Raw genomic sequence first — 15,936 nt, 5'->3', positions numbered from 1 at the left:
AGAAGAGTCCAACACCAGAATTAGGGAAGTATCCAATAGTTCAGAAACAACACTTCATGGACAGTCAGACACTTTGGACCTCTGAACTGCATTTAAAGGTTTCTACCAGATAGCAGCCCCACATAATTAAAACAGCAGCAGCATTTCAAGAAAAGCCAAGAATGCAGAGAGGAGGAAGTATATCTGTGTTCATGTACTTGTCGGCTTACCTTTGGTTTTGCCTCTTCAATCCCAGTCTCATTTTTATCTTTGTTATCAATACGAGCTGATGAGAAAGGAAAATTACAGTTATACTTTGCTTTGTGAGGAGCAAGGGGGTGGGTTTTTTAAAAAATCCTAAAAATGGCAAACCACTCAGGGTGCTTCCAGATGGAGGGCTCCCAGCACTACAAATCAAAAGACACGGTGCAGCTATCCCATCTTTCCCTCTTGAAAAGATTATCTCTAGTAAGAAAAAAGACGAAAGGAGTAGTGGGAAAACATAGGAGGGTTACAAATGGAAAACAATGATATCTGGACACCCCATAAAATTCCTTAAATGAGTCAGGGCAATTGCAGGAGAAAAGCCTTCTCTGAAAGCACCCTTAGACTCCAATTATAGCATGCAGTTCCCCTTTGTTCTTGCGTAAACAGTAATAGGAAATCTCAATTTCTTATGAAACTATTATTCCTGCTTTGTAAACTTGCTTTTTCTTTCAAGGTAAGCATTAATGCAAAAGGTAAGCATGTTTTGCCACAAACCATCTCAGAAAGAAAACCAGCCAAAAAGAATCAAGCCAGCTGTATTGGGAAAGACATAATACTGTGTGTTTCCACCCAGTTGGTACCACTTCTAGCAACTCCGTCAAGTGCTCTGTGTGCAGCTCTGTTTGCAGTGTGATGTCAGGAACTGGCAAGACCACTGCAGCCTTTTAACTACTGAAGTGACAGATCACTTTAACAACCCCTCACAGTTTCTAAACACTACTAGTACAAGAGTGCTGAGCCTACAAGCGAGAAGGATCTTGGAATTGTTGTCAATCACAAGTCTGAGCCAACAATGTGATGTGGCTGCAAAAAAGGCAAATGCTCTTTTGGGCTGCATTAATAGAAGCATAGCTTCCAAGTCCCGGGAACTACTAGTTCCCCTCTACTCAGCACTGGTTAGGCCTCATCTGGAGTACTGTGTCCAGCTCTGGGCACCGCACTTTAAGAAGGATGCAGACAAGCTGGAGAGGGTTCAGAGGAGGGCAACAAAGATGATCAGGGGACTGGAAACAAAGCCCTGTGAGGAGAGACTGAAAGAACTGGGCATGTTTAGCCTTGAGAAGAGAAGACTGAGGGGAGATAGGATGGTACTCTTCAAGTACTTGAAAGGCTGTCACACAGAGGAAGGCCAGGATCTCTCCTCGATCATCCCAGAGTGCAGGACACGGAATAATGGGCTCAAGTGACAGGAAGCCAGATTCCGGCTGAACATCAGGAAAAACTTCCTGTTAGAGCAATACAACAATGGAACCAATTACCTGGGGAGGTGGTGGGCTCTCCCACACTGGAGGCGTTCAAGACGAGGCTGGACAGCCATCTGTCAGGGATGCTCTGACTTGGATTCCTGCATTGAGCAGGGGGTTGGACTCGACCTTGTAGGCCCCTTCCAACCCCACTATTCTATGATTCTATGATTTATTGTGAGCACCAGAGTTCAGCTCACAATCCTTCGATTCTAAAAAATGACTGGTTTTCCCCTCAGCTCTCGTCATTCCTGAAGCCCTTTTATAACAATTTACCAGCGTTCCAGGATGGCAGCTTGTCCAGTGGGACAAGGTATTCTGTGTGTGTGTGTGTGTATTCAGGGAAGGTTAGGGAAAGATAGCGAGAAAGAGAGAGAGCTGCAGAGACTATGTAGCTGGAGCTGCCAAGTCCTAGAAGAAGGGAAGCTAACAGAGACTGCTGGAGAGAAGAAGCTTTGCACACAGACCAGAGTTTTAAAAAAATACCATGCATCCAAAGGATTTTGAAAACAGTGCTGACATGCCCCCCGGCCCCAACTGAGCCAACTAATCAGTTATGCAGCACTGCCTGAAGAGGAAGGGAGACTGAGAGCACTGCTGATCTCCTGAAAATCAACTGGTAGATTGCAGTCAAAGTTCTGACCCCTGCCTACAAGAAGCTGAGGGAATGCAAATATTATGGTCCATGACTAGTAAATCATGAACAGGTACCCCAAAATTGGCACCATTTATTTTATATCCTGCCTTTCCAAGAAAAATGGCAGTCAATCCTCCTCTACTTCAGAATTGTACACATTTTACTTTTTGTTCTGTCAAGAATAGGTTGATACCTTTTGTGAAGGGGTCATTTATGCTGACTGGTGATGATCATCCTCCCATTATGTGCATGGATACCTGCATGACACCCTTCTGAACAAACTAAGCCTTGAAATCACAGCTCTTAAGCAGAGCCCATAATCATGCTGCTCCATCCTCCCCAAGATTGAATTTTAAGAACTGAGGCTGGATCAGACCAAGGGTCCATCCAGTCCAGCATTCTGTTCACACAGCAGCCAACCAGCTCTCGACCAAGAAACCACAAGCAAGACACGAGTGCATCAGCACCCTCCCGCCCATGTTCCCCAGCAACTGGTGTACACAGGCTCACTGCCTCTGAAACTAGAGGTAGCACATAACCATCAGGACTAGTAGCCATTGATAGCCTTTTCCTCCAGGAATTTGTCCAACCCCCTTTTAAAGCCATCCAAATTGGTGGCCATCAATACATCCTGCTTTAACTATGCGCGGTGTGAAGAAGTATTTCCTTTTATCTGTCCCGAATCTTCCACCATCAGCTTCATGCGATGACCCCATTGGGTTCTAGTATTTTGTAGAGAGGGAGACAAACATCTCCTTATCCACATTCTCCACGCCATGCATAATTTTGTAGACCTCTATCATACCTCTCCTTACCCTCCTTTTTTCCAAGCTAAATAATCCCAGCTGCTGTAACCTGCTCTCACAGGGGAGATGCTCCAGCCCCTTGATCATTTTAGTTTCTCTTTTCTGCACTTTGTCCAGCTCCACAATATCTTTTTTTAGGTGTGGTGACCAGAACTGTACACAGTATTCCAACTGTGGTCACACCATAAATTTGTATAAGGGCAGTATGATATTGGCAGTTTTATTCTCAATTCCTTTTCTAATTATGCCCTAACATGGAGTTTGCCTTTTTTTACAGCAGCCACACACAGGGTTGACATTTTCATCAAGCTGTAGATATCTGTTGTAGATATGTTGTCCATTGCTACCAGTGTACAATGACCTGTAGGGTTAATTTGAGGGCCCACTTCTCAGCTACCATACATGTTGAGGTGATAAGCTTGATGCAGCAGACTTCCTTCAGTCATATGATCCCCTCAAGGAGCACTCCAGCTTGTCACGGAATCATTTGATATTAGAGTTACCTGTGCCTAGTCTAAACAGCACACATCCCTTTTTCTTCCTCATCTCTTCAAGAGCTTTCCTCTTCAGCGGCTTAAGTCTTCATTCCAGCATAGGGTGTACTAGTAGATTCTGACAGTTCAGAACCTCCCTCCTTGCTACAATCTGAAGCTGGAGTTTTGAGACTTCTAATCTGATAAATTCAATAAAAGATTCTCAACACATTCATTAACTACTCAGTTCAAGTGAGAATGTAAAGCTACTCATTCTGGACCTTGAATCTCTTCTTCCTGTGGCTGGGAACCAAGAGCTCCTTTGGAAAAATGTTTGTCGTTTAATTCCAATGCTCTTTTCTAATGCTGACAGAAAAGACCTCTGACATAATCAAAGGTATTATTGCCAAAGAAGCTCCCAATTAAGTTCTCTGCCCTAAAATGTCTCCAGAGGAACAAAAAGACAGCCAGACAAATATCAGTGAATATAGCCAAGGCTTTCTCCCTTATAACTGTTCTGAAATGCTCTGGATTTACAGAGTCTCTGCAAGCTCTCTGTAAAATTCAAACAATTCTGACAAGATTCAACAGCATTCCTCTCTCTAGGGCACACAATGAACATGTCCAATGACATCTTTCTTCCAAAGATATGGTGCTTTAAATACCTGTGTGAGCCATTCACGATTGGCAATGTTCACTATGACCACAACTGAAGCTAAGAATATACTTTGTAAATGGATTTCAGTACTCAAAACTACCATATTACAAATTCTGAAAAATAGGATAAAATGAAAAGAGAAACAAAAAACCCAGGACTAACTGTTCCATCTGTTTGTCTGATGTGCAAGACGCAAAAAAGCCCCAAGTATTTTTGAGCAGAGGGAGGAAAAGTAGCAAGTGACTCCTTACCTCAACATTTCTAAAAGGTTCAAAACTGTGATGTCATATTATTTATTCCTTCTTTATTGAAGATACACTTTGCTTCTTTAAAATCCCCACATATGAAGCTATAAGGTGACTGTGAAGAGCAGCAAAAATGTTCTAAAATAAGGTACATATTTTCTACTCATGCATTTCTTCAAAACGATAGGATAGCTTGAGATGCCTGAAATGGTATTTCATAGTAAGCAGGATAACTTTCTGAAGTGAATGCAAAGTTGTTGGTAAAGAAGGTAAGTGGCTATATTACTGGGGGTGGGGGGCATTGTTAAGGATCTTCTACTAAGTATATGGGCCATAGCAGCTGTCACCTGAGGCTGCTGTCTCACCCTACAAAAGTGAGGGAAAAGGAACACAGCAAAATCCCCGTTATCATTTGAATTTTCACACGAGGCTTAGAAATGTATCTTTAAGCCTCTTGTACAGTATTTGTGCTGTGTGTGATGATAGAACACAGAACAGAAATAGAAGAATGGAAATTACAGCTATTGTATGTTTACATTTGCATTAGAAATTTAAGCCAAAGCCAACGTAAGTGAAACATTCTTAGTTTGACACATGCCACAATGGCCTCCAACAGCCATCAGATAAGCTAAAATAGGAGTGCCTGATGATGATCAAAGACTTGCATGGCTAATAAGTCACAGGTCGTAAAACTGGGTTCCAATGAAGGACAGGATCAATTAGCTTTATTCTTTCTCTAAAGATATTTTATCTTGTTGGTTCCATTAGTTGCTTACATCGCATCTCACATGAAGCAAAAATGAATGGGATGGGGGTGAGTGAGAAGGAATAGCGGCATCCATGCAAGAAAACCATGCACCCATTGCATGAATGGATTGCACTCACTCCAAAAATCTAAATACAAGAAGAAAAGAATATAAAGCAGTGCCACGTTGGCAACTTTGTTTTTTGTCATCTTATCAGGTGAATGTCAAAGCAGCGGGATTCAGGGAGATGTGCAAGCTCACGACTGATTCTAGCAGCTTCGCCTTCTTTAAGCGGGACAACTGAGTCACACACGCACAAGCACACACCTTTCAGAAGTGGCAATCGACTGCTCTGTTTCTCTGATGTACAACTTGTAGCTTTCTTTCTGGGAGCCTTTTGCGGTTCTGAGATCTGCACAGTATCCACTGTCTCCCCGTCCAAGGAAATGTTCTCCTCTGAAAGCTTGCCTACTTCTAGCACTTTTTCCAAAATTATGCTCTCCTTCAGGACATTAGCTTCAACTTCAATTTGGTAAAAATGCTCAGCACATGCACCACAGGCTCACTGTGGCTTGTTCCCATATCAATAAATTATAGTTGCTCCCCTTCAAAATGAAAATGATAGGGCAGAGGTCTCCAAACTTTTTGGGCCCATGAGCACATTTGGGGATTTGAGAAACTGCTGTGGGCACCACACAAAATGGCTCTCATGGAGGATGTGGCTAGTCACATAATGGCTGCCATGGGAAGTTGGCTAGTCAAAAGTGAGCTAAAGAGGGGAGTGAGAAAGAAATAATGAGCTAGAGGCTACAAGAGAGGAAATAGCAAGGCAAAGAGGTATAGGGGAGAAAAAGAGCAAGGCTAGAGTGTGTGTGTGGGAGAAACAGCAAGGTAAAGAGGTGGAGAGAAAAACAGCAAAGCCAGAGGCTCGGCGGAAGGAAGAAATAGCAAGGCAAAGGGGGAAAGAGCAAGGCTAGAGGTTAAGAGGGGGGAGAAACTGTGAACTAAAGAGGTGGGAGGACAGAAATAGTGAGGCTAGAAAGAGAAAGGAAGAAGACTACCCTAACATTCTCCAAGGCTTTATTTAAAAAAATAAAGGGGGAAGGGAAGTGGAAAGCTTTGTGGGTGCCCTTGGAGGAGCCCCGGGCACCACGTGTCAGGAGCGCCCTAGCTGCCTCTTGCAGTCCCCTCCAATAGCCAACTCAGGACACAGACGACGAGGATTCTTTCCAAGGCTTTATTGCTTTATTACTTTATGACTCTTTCAGATACTAATCACTAGCGACTAAGCAAGGAACAGCACTGGGGAAAGATAGCAGAGTAGCCTAAGCTCCAGGTAAGGCAGTTGGTCCCCGTTTGAAGAAGAAGCGCGGGACTCTGAACTTATGGGCTATGGAGAGATCCTCCCTTTTCCCCTTGGGTCCTCAGGACGCGACCGTTGTTTGAGCGCCAAACAAGCGGAGTGCCTCCTTCCGGCACCCTCCGTCGTCGCCCCCTGCATCTGCGCCGAGCGTCCAGCAAGCCCCCCTCCAGTGCTCTCTCACTGCCAGGGTCACTATCTCTCCCAGGAATGCTGGCAGGAGGAATCTCTGCCAGCTGCTGTGCTTGTAAGAGATGAGCGAGCTCCTCTCCCACGGATTGCTGTTCCTCCTCAGAATCAGAACTGCTCTGGGGCTCTATGGGCTCAGATTCCACCCTGACACCATGTTGGGGACCCAGGCAATAGGAGAGTCAATAGTTAGTGTACACTGACTGCTTATATTTTCAGAGTGCACAAGAGAGCAATACTCCTATCTGATGGCAACGCCCCCACCCCCCCACTGCCAGTAGCATGAAGCTCAGCATTCTAGGTTCTGCAGAACAATCCCGTGCTTACCTTGAGCATCCCCTGCAGCATGGTCCTCATGGCTAGGAGTAGAGACTATGCCTGCTTCCTCAGCTACATTTTCCAAATTGAGGACAGGAAAATGGTTTCAACATTAAAAGTAGTACAATACAAATGCCTCTCATCTTCCTACCAGTTTTACCCATCTTACAAATGCTGTATGAGTAAATATATTGCATGGCAGCACATTTAAATGAAAATTAGATTAAATGGTGAGGAATATCCCCACTAAAAAGAAAGATCAGCAGTGATCTATTCTTGAATCATATTCAGCAGTGAACATGTCAGACACTTGAAGAGAAGTATAGTAAAATTCACAGAATCTGCCAAAAAATATATAGGTGTTTTTTTAAAGAAACCTGACTGCCAGATACAATGAATTTCCAAGTTTCTCAAAAGTGAAGGCATACTGTTCTGCAGAATCAAAAGTTATATTAACCTTTTGCAAAGTTAGACATCCCCAAGCCCAATTGGATCAATGGGCTTAGACATGCCTAACACTGTGGTTGCTGGGGAGGTGTGAGCTTCTTCCAGATTGACTTCCTTCAAACCCAGATTTTGTGCATGTCTTTAAGATAAAAGAGCAGTCAAGGACCAGTGTATTAAGGGTGAGCTCCTCTGAAGCTGGGTTAATTGAAGATACTGAGAACAAATTGGTCAGTCTTTTCGACGCCCTTCTTATTCTCTGGAATGCCTTTTTTGGAGCCCTTAAAATCCATGTGTCCCTGCTCCCTCCATAAGGCATTATTAAGACCTATCTACCCATTGACCTTTGTTTTTAAATAAGACACATTTGACAAGGTTCAATTATTTGATTCTTGACTTGAGAACTCTCACTAGGAGCTTCTTCTTACAATATTGTTATGAGTTTGAAGTGTCATGGGGTACTTCCAGATGGACAGCTCATACCAGAAGAAGCAGTGGGGAAACACAGGAGGGTTACAAATGGAAGAGGATGTTTTCTGAACCCCGTTGTACAATTCTGTGGATGAGGCAGGCTGACTACACAATAGAAGTCTCATCTGTAAGCACCCTTGATTATTGTTAATGCGTCCGTTACTACAGCTTTTACTTGAAGTGTCATCTGACTGTGTCAGGAATTTGACAAAAGAACATTAATGCTCCCTAGTAACTGGGAATGTTTTCCTTATTTATTTATTTACAGCATTTGTAAACCACTCCATATCTACACAGATTCCTTAATGGCCAGAAAGTCCCTCCCGCTTTTGGAATGTGACACTTATCAGAGATAGTGGGAAGGGCAGAGAAACAATTTGTAGCAGGTCTGAATCTAGAGAGAATGCTGTGAATTTAACTGGACTGGAAGCAGCCTTGGTGGTGGTGGTGGTGGTGGTGGTGGTGTGTGTGTGTGTGTGTGTGTGTGTAAAGGGGCTGTGTGGACTCATGCAGCTATTCTGTTTGGAAATCCGATGCAGGATTGGTGCTTTTCCTGTTGTAGGAGTCTTTTGCTTTCAATATGCTCCGCTTCCATATTTCTAAAAGTAAAGTCGGTTGTTTACCTGTAATTAACATTTGTGTGGTCTTCTGTGCAGTCACACATATGGATTCTGGACCTGCACAAAGCAACATCTCAGAAACCTCTAGAGCTTTAGAACATGGGAGCTGGCACTGGCCCCCTCCCCTTGAGTGGGCAGATCTCACACAATGGGCATGTCTCAAGGGGCAGGTGAGAGCCATCCCATTCAGTTCCTTTTGACAGCCATGGCCTTATCAGAGTCTTCAGCAAAGATGTAGGAGAGTTTGTATGACTGCAAAGAAGACTACTTGAAGAACACTAGTTACAAGTAAGCAACCTGACCTTTTCTTCATGGATTCCATGCAGTCACACGTATGGGAGATTATCAAGCCAATCTACCTGGAGGTGGATGCAAGCACATCAATTGAATAAACTCTATAGGAGCTGTAGGATGGTTCACCCAAAGGTAAAGGGTGCCCTAGCTCTGATATAGATGACATAATGACTGATAGATGTTGAGGTATAGACCATGCAGCTGATCTACAGAGGCCTGGCAGAGATCTTCCCTGAAACAGTGCTGCTGAGATAGAAATAGCTCATGTGGAAAGTTTCCTTAATAGTGAAGGGGGCATCATGTCAGTTCAGTAGTCTGATAACTAATAAAAAAGAGATGTTGTCTTCAATCCTGACTTAACCATACTGCAGGTCATGAAAGGATGTTGCAGTGTCCAAACAGAATGCCAGAGCTCTTTGAACATTCAGTATGTGCAAGGCATGTTCTGCTTCATCCTTGAGATCAGTGGAAAAGATGGGAAGATAAAAGTCTTGATTAAAGGGGAAAGTTGTCATCACCTTCAGCATAACGGAAAAATGACAGCACAATATTCCTTTGCCTCTGTGGAGATGTAAATAAGATGCATCTGCCCAAAGGGCTCTGCTCACTGACCCACCTGGCAGAAATGACGACTGACAAGAAGGCAGTCTTAAAAAACAAAAAGTGCAAATCACAAAGTAGCCATTGGCCCCATTAACTGAAGACAGAACAAGTTCCACTGGGGTGTGGGAGGACAATTCAGAACGTCTGAAAAGATGGCAAAACAAGGGGTGGGAGAAAACATAAAAGTTATCATATGGTAGCCCCAGCTGAATGGAAGTTAGATGTAGGGGTAGATATGGAGGTGCACCAGACGGATCACAGCAAATTCTTCCTGAAATGGAGAGGTTGACTAATGATACCTCCAGAGTCAATGTCTGTCCTTAACTTGAGGAAAGCTGAATTATGGACCTCCCTGCTACAAGGAAACAACTGTGGCAAAGAATTTAACCTTTCTGAAAGAGCGATTTAATATCAATATAAAATGATAACAGCAATTGCCAACTGATTATGCCAAACTCCACCTCCATACGTCACCATTTCATGACTGTTGGGCTGCAATAATTTTCAGCTTTCTGAAGCCCCTGGGGTAGAACGTTTGAGAAGCAAATGAGCTACTTCTACCTTTAACCTGCTTCTTCCTCCTCTTCCCAGTTTGATGCTTTTGCCCAGTCTAAAAACAGTTCATGTTTTGCTAAGCAGCTAGGCTTGGCTGGGGTATGTTTGTGCTAACTCCTAACTCGGACAAAATACCTAGATATGTCTGTGTTCTGCAATTTGGCTTCCACCCCATCCCCTAATATGTAAACCCACAGGAAATATTGTAACTTATGGCCAATATTTGTCTGATTCCACCTCAGTTATTTGATTTTGGGGGACCTGTGTATTCAGGCCTATGAGAAGAGGAGACAACCAGTTTAGTAGTATGGATTATGTTTGCTCCATCTACTGACCTGAAATGAAATGTTTCTCTAAAGCCAACTCCGTGCATGTTCAGGTGTACCATGCACCTTGCTGGCAAGGGGGGTGGGGGAAGGGTTGCCACTGGCTGCTTTACCTCAGGCAGCAAAATGTCTTGAGCTGGTCTGGCTATGACATACCCTAACCAAAATGGTTAGAACCCAGTGAACTCCAGCAATACTGCCTCAAGCATCAGCGAAGTTCCAAAGATGAGACCCAAAACAGAGACTGGTAGAGACAGAGGTGTGAATGAAGTGGATGTCATGCTCATTGAATCTGGATAGGAGTATAAAACTCCATTTAGACATCCTGGATAAAACTTCCTGCCCAGAACATCTAGCTTCCTGCTCTCTGGATTCATAGGGCTGGAGTGTTATTTCTTTCCCTTTTTCACACAGGAATGCTCAACCATCACAGAGTAAGAGGTTGAGTGTTTAAACAGGAACTTCAAACCTTCCGGTTATACACAGTACATGTTTTCCAAGCACTTTGAAATCAGAGGTACTAATGACAGGATTCTTTGTCCAGGATTCTTTGCAACAAGACTGGCCAAACAGGGAGAGCTTCTGGATTGGACAATATGTTATACAGGAATGTGTATAAGTGGAGGAGACTATTGAACCATCATATTCAAAGACACTGGCCATGCAGACATTTGGTTCCAGGTAAAGGTGCAGATATTCTGAGGGCAAGCCCAGTTTGGGATCCCAAATAAATTGGTTTGGAGACTACTGAAAGACATAATGCGAATAGTCCAAGTCCAAGTCACTCAAATCCAATGAGGAACCTGGTCGATACTGTGGAGAGAACACATCAGCTGCAAATGTCTTTGGTACTGATAGCTGGGATAGTATCAAAGAGATTGTAGATACTGAAGAATTTAGAGCCTGAACTGTGATCATTGAAGAAGCAGATGCCATCTGGATCAAATATGGTACCAAAGCCAACACAACAATGGATACTGGCATTAATCCAGAAACGTGCATAGCAGGAGCAATTGGGAACAAAATCCTACTAAGTAGGAATCAGAACCAATGAGACAGTGAATGAGACTGGACCTTAGAGCAAATGTATCAGGAGTCAATGGAACTGGAAATTGGATCGGTATCAATGAAATGGTAGGTACTAGAATTGGTGCAGATAACTCTAGTGAACTGAAGACAGTGTTTGGAACTGAAGTCAACGCTGCCAAAGGCAAGATCAGAACTGACAAGATGATGACTACTGAAAGGTGACGCAGCAATTGACACTGCAAGAAAGTCGGAGAAGGTGGCACTGAAATCACTGTCACTGTTGCCATGTCAGATCACATGGGTGATGGATGAGCAAAGAAATGTGAGCGCACCAATGTGTATAATACAGTGTCACATACTGTGGCTTACCCACAGCCACGGGGTCAGGCGTTCCTTGTAAGATTGGAAGAAGAATTCTCTGCCTTGATAATGTTTCTCATAGTACAGTATTTCACAATACAGCAAACCAAACTACTGCTGAGAATTCCACTCTCCACACTTAGGTTCTCAAGCAGACTGATATCAACCCCCATAGTCCCTTTGGGGCATGCACCTATGATTCCAACTGGGATGATGAGACTGGCTGCAAAGCACAGGTACTCTGACCTTGCAGCGCAGTGTGGCATAAGATCCAATGAGAAGGTGCAACTTCCCTTCTGACTCAGACTAGATAATCTGCTTACTGGAATCTCAACTGTGATGTGGACATGGAGTCTAGTTTTTGATTTCCTGATGAAAATAATTAAAGATAGATTCAAGTATGAAGAGAGGTGAGGGCAAGCTCCTGTTCAGAGACTGTTAGGACCATAGCTGATGCGTGTAAAAACCCACCTCCTGGTATGGAAGGATTTGGGCAGAAGCCAGGGCTAGGACCACATTTTGAGATGAGAATAACTGAGTGGCAGGCTTCAGGATAGTGGGAGCTGATGTCTCATCTGGATGCTTAAGTTTCTTTTTCTTCCTCAGTTCCAAGGAAACCTCTGTTCAGTCTGTAACTTTTAACTTGGAGTGTAACTAAGAGAGACACCTAACTTTAGCAGCTATCTAAGTTAATGCTACCATAGACACAACCACTGCAGAGAACAAGAGAGCACCAGTATCTGAAACAAAGATCAGTCAGATGCCAAGACATAGAGGGTGCAGCCAAACTCAAAGCAGCCTCATGGCTAGCTTTAGAACATGGCATTGGAGGCCTGTAAAGCATACCACCAGAGGAAGGCATTCAAAGGCTCTGTTCCTGCATGCTTGCCTAGTAAACGTAACGCCAATGGAGCACAAATGGACTGTGACTTTTCTTGTTTCTTGGTGATGGAGACCTTCCCCCTACAAACATAGCACTGTTCAAGGGAGTTGGGCTGTACCATACAAGGCCAACCATTTTAAGTCTGCGAAGAGAAAACACTCATCTGTGAGAAAACTTGGCAACTGTTGAAGTGTCAGAGAAATAAACAATGACATACCAACAGGTAACCTAACTAGTGACTGAACTAATTTTGAGAGAAAAGTAAGGGTTCCTAAAATCTCAGAAGTTGGAGAATGTTCTCTGTCCTGCTGTTTGGACTGCATCTGAAAGCAAACTGGGCAAGAAAGAATTTGCCTATCCCTCAAGGCATGACCATATATCCAGGGTCCACCCATTCAACGGGAGAGGACAAGTGCCAGGTCCCACTTCATAAACACTAGAATATTCTGAGATGTCGCTGTCTGCAGGCATACAATACATATGAACAGAGGCCATGAAGAGGAACAAATATTAAAGAGACACCTTAAGATTCTCTCATCTTAGGAAACAAAACCCTGTGGTGCTAACCATGCACTCAGAGAAGCAGGGAGCACGTGACAATAAATTAGGACCAGTAAATGGTATGGGATCCCTGACATTGCAGGTATTGAAGCTAAGCCTGAACAGGAGACCATTTAGAGCCCCATGTAAGCTGACCCAGAGATTTCGAAAAGAAGAGAGGGATGTAAGTATGATAAATACATACACACAAAGAACATAAAATTCTTGTGTCAGTTATGAATGGTGCACACATTTATAAATTGTGGGTTTCCCTGTAAAATAATATGAGCAGCAACTGGCAAAAGATTTCCTCCCGTGTGCATTTTAACATGGAAGCTGCAATTTATAGATCTACGTGCTATCACAAAACACATGTTTACTAGACAGAGTATGAAGGAATTCTGTCATGTGTGAAATGGTCGTGATTCAGTCTTTTGGGGGCAGCACTTCCTTCATAGGAGGACTCACCTGTAGTCCCTTCAGGGATCTCCGCACGCTGCCGTGCTGCAGTCCGACCCTCATGTGCTCTCTCCGCCACTAATGGAGCAGATGCATCTGGAACAAAAAGCAACACAAAGCAACTTTCACTGCAAATCAAAATTATTTGGACATCAATTAGTTTAAGAGAATTGAAGACTATCCTGCTGTAAAAGGCTGCAACACAAAAGCAGTCATTCTCCAGGTGAGCAGAGGATAAAGTTGGGAACCAGATACAAGAGCCAACTCAACCTAAAAAAAGGCTGGGATATAAATCTGACTAACAGTTGCTCAAAGCCACACAAGTGAACTCAAGCTTGAGCAGAAATTTGAGCCTGAACCTCACATCCAAACCCCTTGCTCAATCTACTGCACCACCATGAAATTAAAACATGTACCTCTCTCCATTCCCAGGTTCCGTTCCCAGCCCATGGAGTCATCCAGGACTGGCAAACATTCATGGACTCACCTTCTGCGCCTTCCAACTAAGGCAAACCTGAGTTAAGCCCTGGCAAAGGTGGCTCAGGCTTGTGCGCATAAGTGGCCAGAACAGGAAGGCAGACATACGAGGCGCAGAGGGATAGCCACTGAGTTTGGTGGCAGAAATAAGATACCTGACACCAGAAATTTCACCAAGCAAAGTGTCAATTAGCTTAGGGAGATGAGTGGTGGTAAAGGCCTAAAAGTGCCACTCATGGAGAAGTACAAAGTATATAATTCATACTCCACTCCCTCCCCCACCCCACCCAAGCCTTCCAATCACAATAAGGCAAGAGAAAAAACATAGACAAGACAGTCAATGAGATGAACAAGGGGAGGACAACGGGATAAGATTGTCTCTGACTTTTTAATCTCCAATCCATTTCTGAGAGACAATATTTAGACACAGACTGGCACACAGATCCATTGCTCTTCTTCAGTTAAGGATTTTTAGAGTGTACAGTTTTGATGAGGAAAAGGGGTCTTTTTTTTTTTGTAGATTTCCCCAATGTTACTGATGCCAAGAACCTGAAATGTCTGGTGTCCAACAAAACATTTCTATTTGATGCAGCTCTAAGCGTATGGCTGCACTACAAATGAATTTGCTTCTATTTTGTGTATTATTTATTCTCTTGGCATTTATTGCCAACATTATTTGTATCTGGTTGTCTGCAGAAGAACATTTAGAGAACTGCTTACCTTACTGATTCAGTGATTCTTCAGGATGCCAGGTTTAGAAGATTCCATTTGTCACATTTGATAGATAACAAAGTGTTATCAACAGCAGGATCTAATGGGACAAGTACTTATATACCTAGAATGTTTTAAATCTCTAGCCATTTAAGAGCACTTGTAGCCCAAAAGAGAAAAATCATTCTTACAGGCTTAAAAATAAAAACAGCCACCAAGCTTCATTTCTGCATTCTTGAAATGTAGCTGTAAATATAATAAGGGCATGACTACTCTACAAGTTACGTTGAATCATGCTGCCATCAGTTTGTCTTGACTTGTTTACAGGATCGGGGGGGGGGGGTGTTACTATATTTTGCCTACTCCCAAATCAGGGTGAGTAATTGGGCTATCTTTGAGAATACTTGGGTAGCATTTGTTTATCTACCACCCTCTCCGAAGACTGTCCATTAATTATTTCTCCCTGAAGAAACATGCAATTGTGCATTCCCAGTGCACTCAAATTGCAATACTCACATGTGGAAAATGTACTCAATTTAAATGAGAAACGAAAGTTATTCTGGGAGAACAACAGCCTCACTCAGCATAGACTTTTGCATGCACTGATTTTGACTGAGTGAACCAAAAAGGCACAAGAGAACAGACAAGGGTGGCACAACTACAGGATAAAATTCTGGATTCGCCATGTGGCTAAGTGGGAAATTACAGTGTGGAAAAGCAGCCCACTTCAAAATCTGAACCATGTAATTAAGCTTATAAATAGCCATTTACTTCACCACCTGTGCTGTGTAAGAATCACTTCTAGATGATCAGGTAGGAAATCTTTACAAAAATTGTTTCTTTCAGATCACAAATAACTAATACATTGTTTTTTTAGGTGTTTGAGCCGGCAAACTAATTAAACTTTTTTGCAAGGCTGCATGTAAGATGCCTAGAGTGATTGCCAGATGCTTACTGTATAGATGCTGTAGGGCTGCGGTGCATGAAATCAACTTCAATTTGGCAATGACCTGGAGTAAGCCAGTAGTGTAAACAGAACCATAAGAGAAAGTAGCCACAGTCTTGATTTTCTTCAGGGGGCTGGAAAGGGCTCCCTACAAATGAAGGATTTCTGTTTACTGCTTTTCTGAGGCCAGAGTCTATGTTAACTGTACTGCCCTGCGAATAGTTTTAAAAAGAATGTGAATATTTAACATCCTATGAAGGGCCTTGAAAACAGGATGCATCATTTGGCTAATCACA

At 43.1% G+C, this 15,936-nt stretch overlaps 1 protein-coding gene across 1 annotated transcript in view; it reads right to left on the bottom strand.

The window, feature by feature from the left end:
* The window catches only part of LOC146340908 (microtubule-associated protein tau-like), a 160,333-nt gene that overhangs the window by 63,729 nt on the left and 80,668 nt on the right, over window positions 1-15,936 (bottom strand). The window contains exons 6-8 of the mRNA XM_084804475.1: window positions 13,516-13,602; window positions 6,932-6,994; window positions 210-265 (exon numbers count right to left, since the gene is read on the bottom strand). Coding sequence (XP_084660601.1) covers window positions 210-265; window positions 6,932-6,994; window positions 13,516-13,602 — 206 coding nt within the window. The remainder of the gene's footprint in view (window positions 1-209; window positions 266-6,931; window positions 6,995-13,515; window positions 13,603-15,936) is intronic.

This window comes from Heloderma suspectum, chromosome 6 (genome assembly GCF_057233095.1).
Source record: "Heloderma suspectum isolate Gila_16-S chromosome 6, 16-S_ref, whole genome shotgun sequence".
Classification (NCBI taxonomy): Eukaryota; Metazoa; Chordata; class Lepidosauria; order Squamata; family Helodermatidae; genus Heloderma; species Heloderma suspectum.
This window is presented reverse-complemented; position numbering and strand designations above follow the sequence as displayed.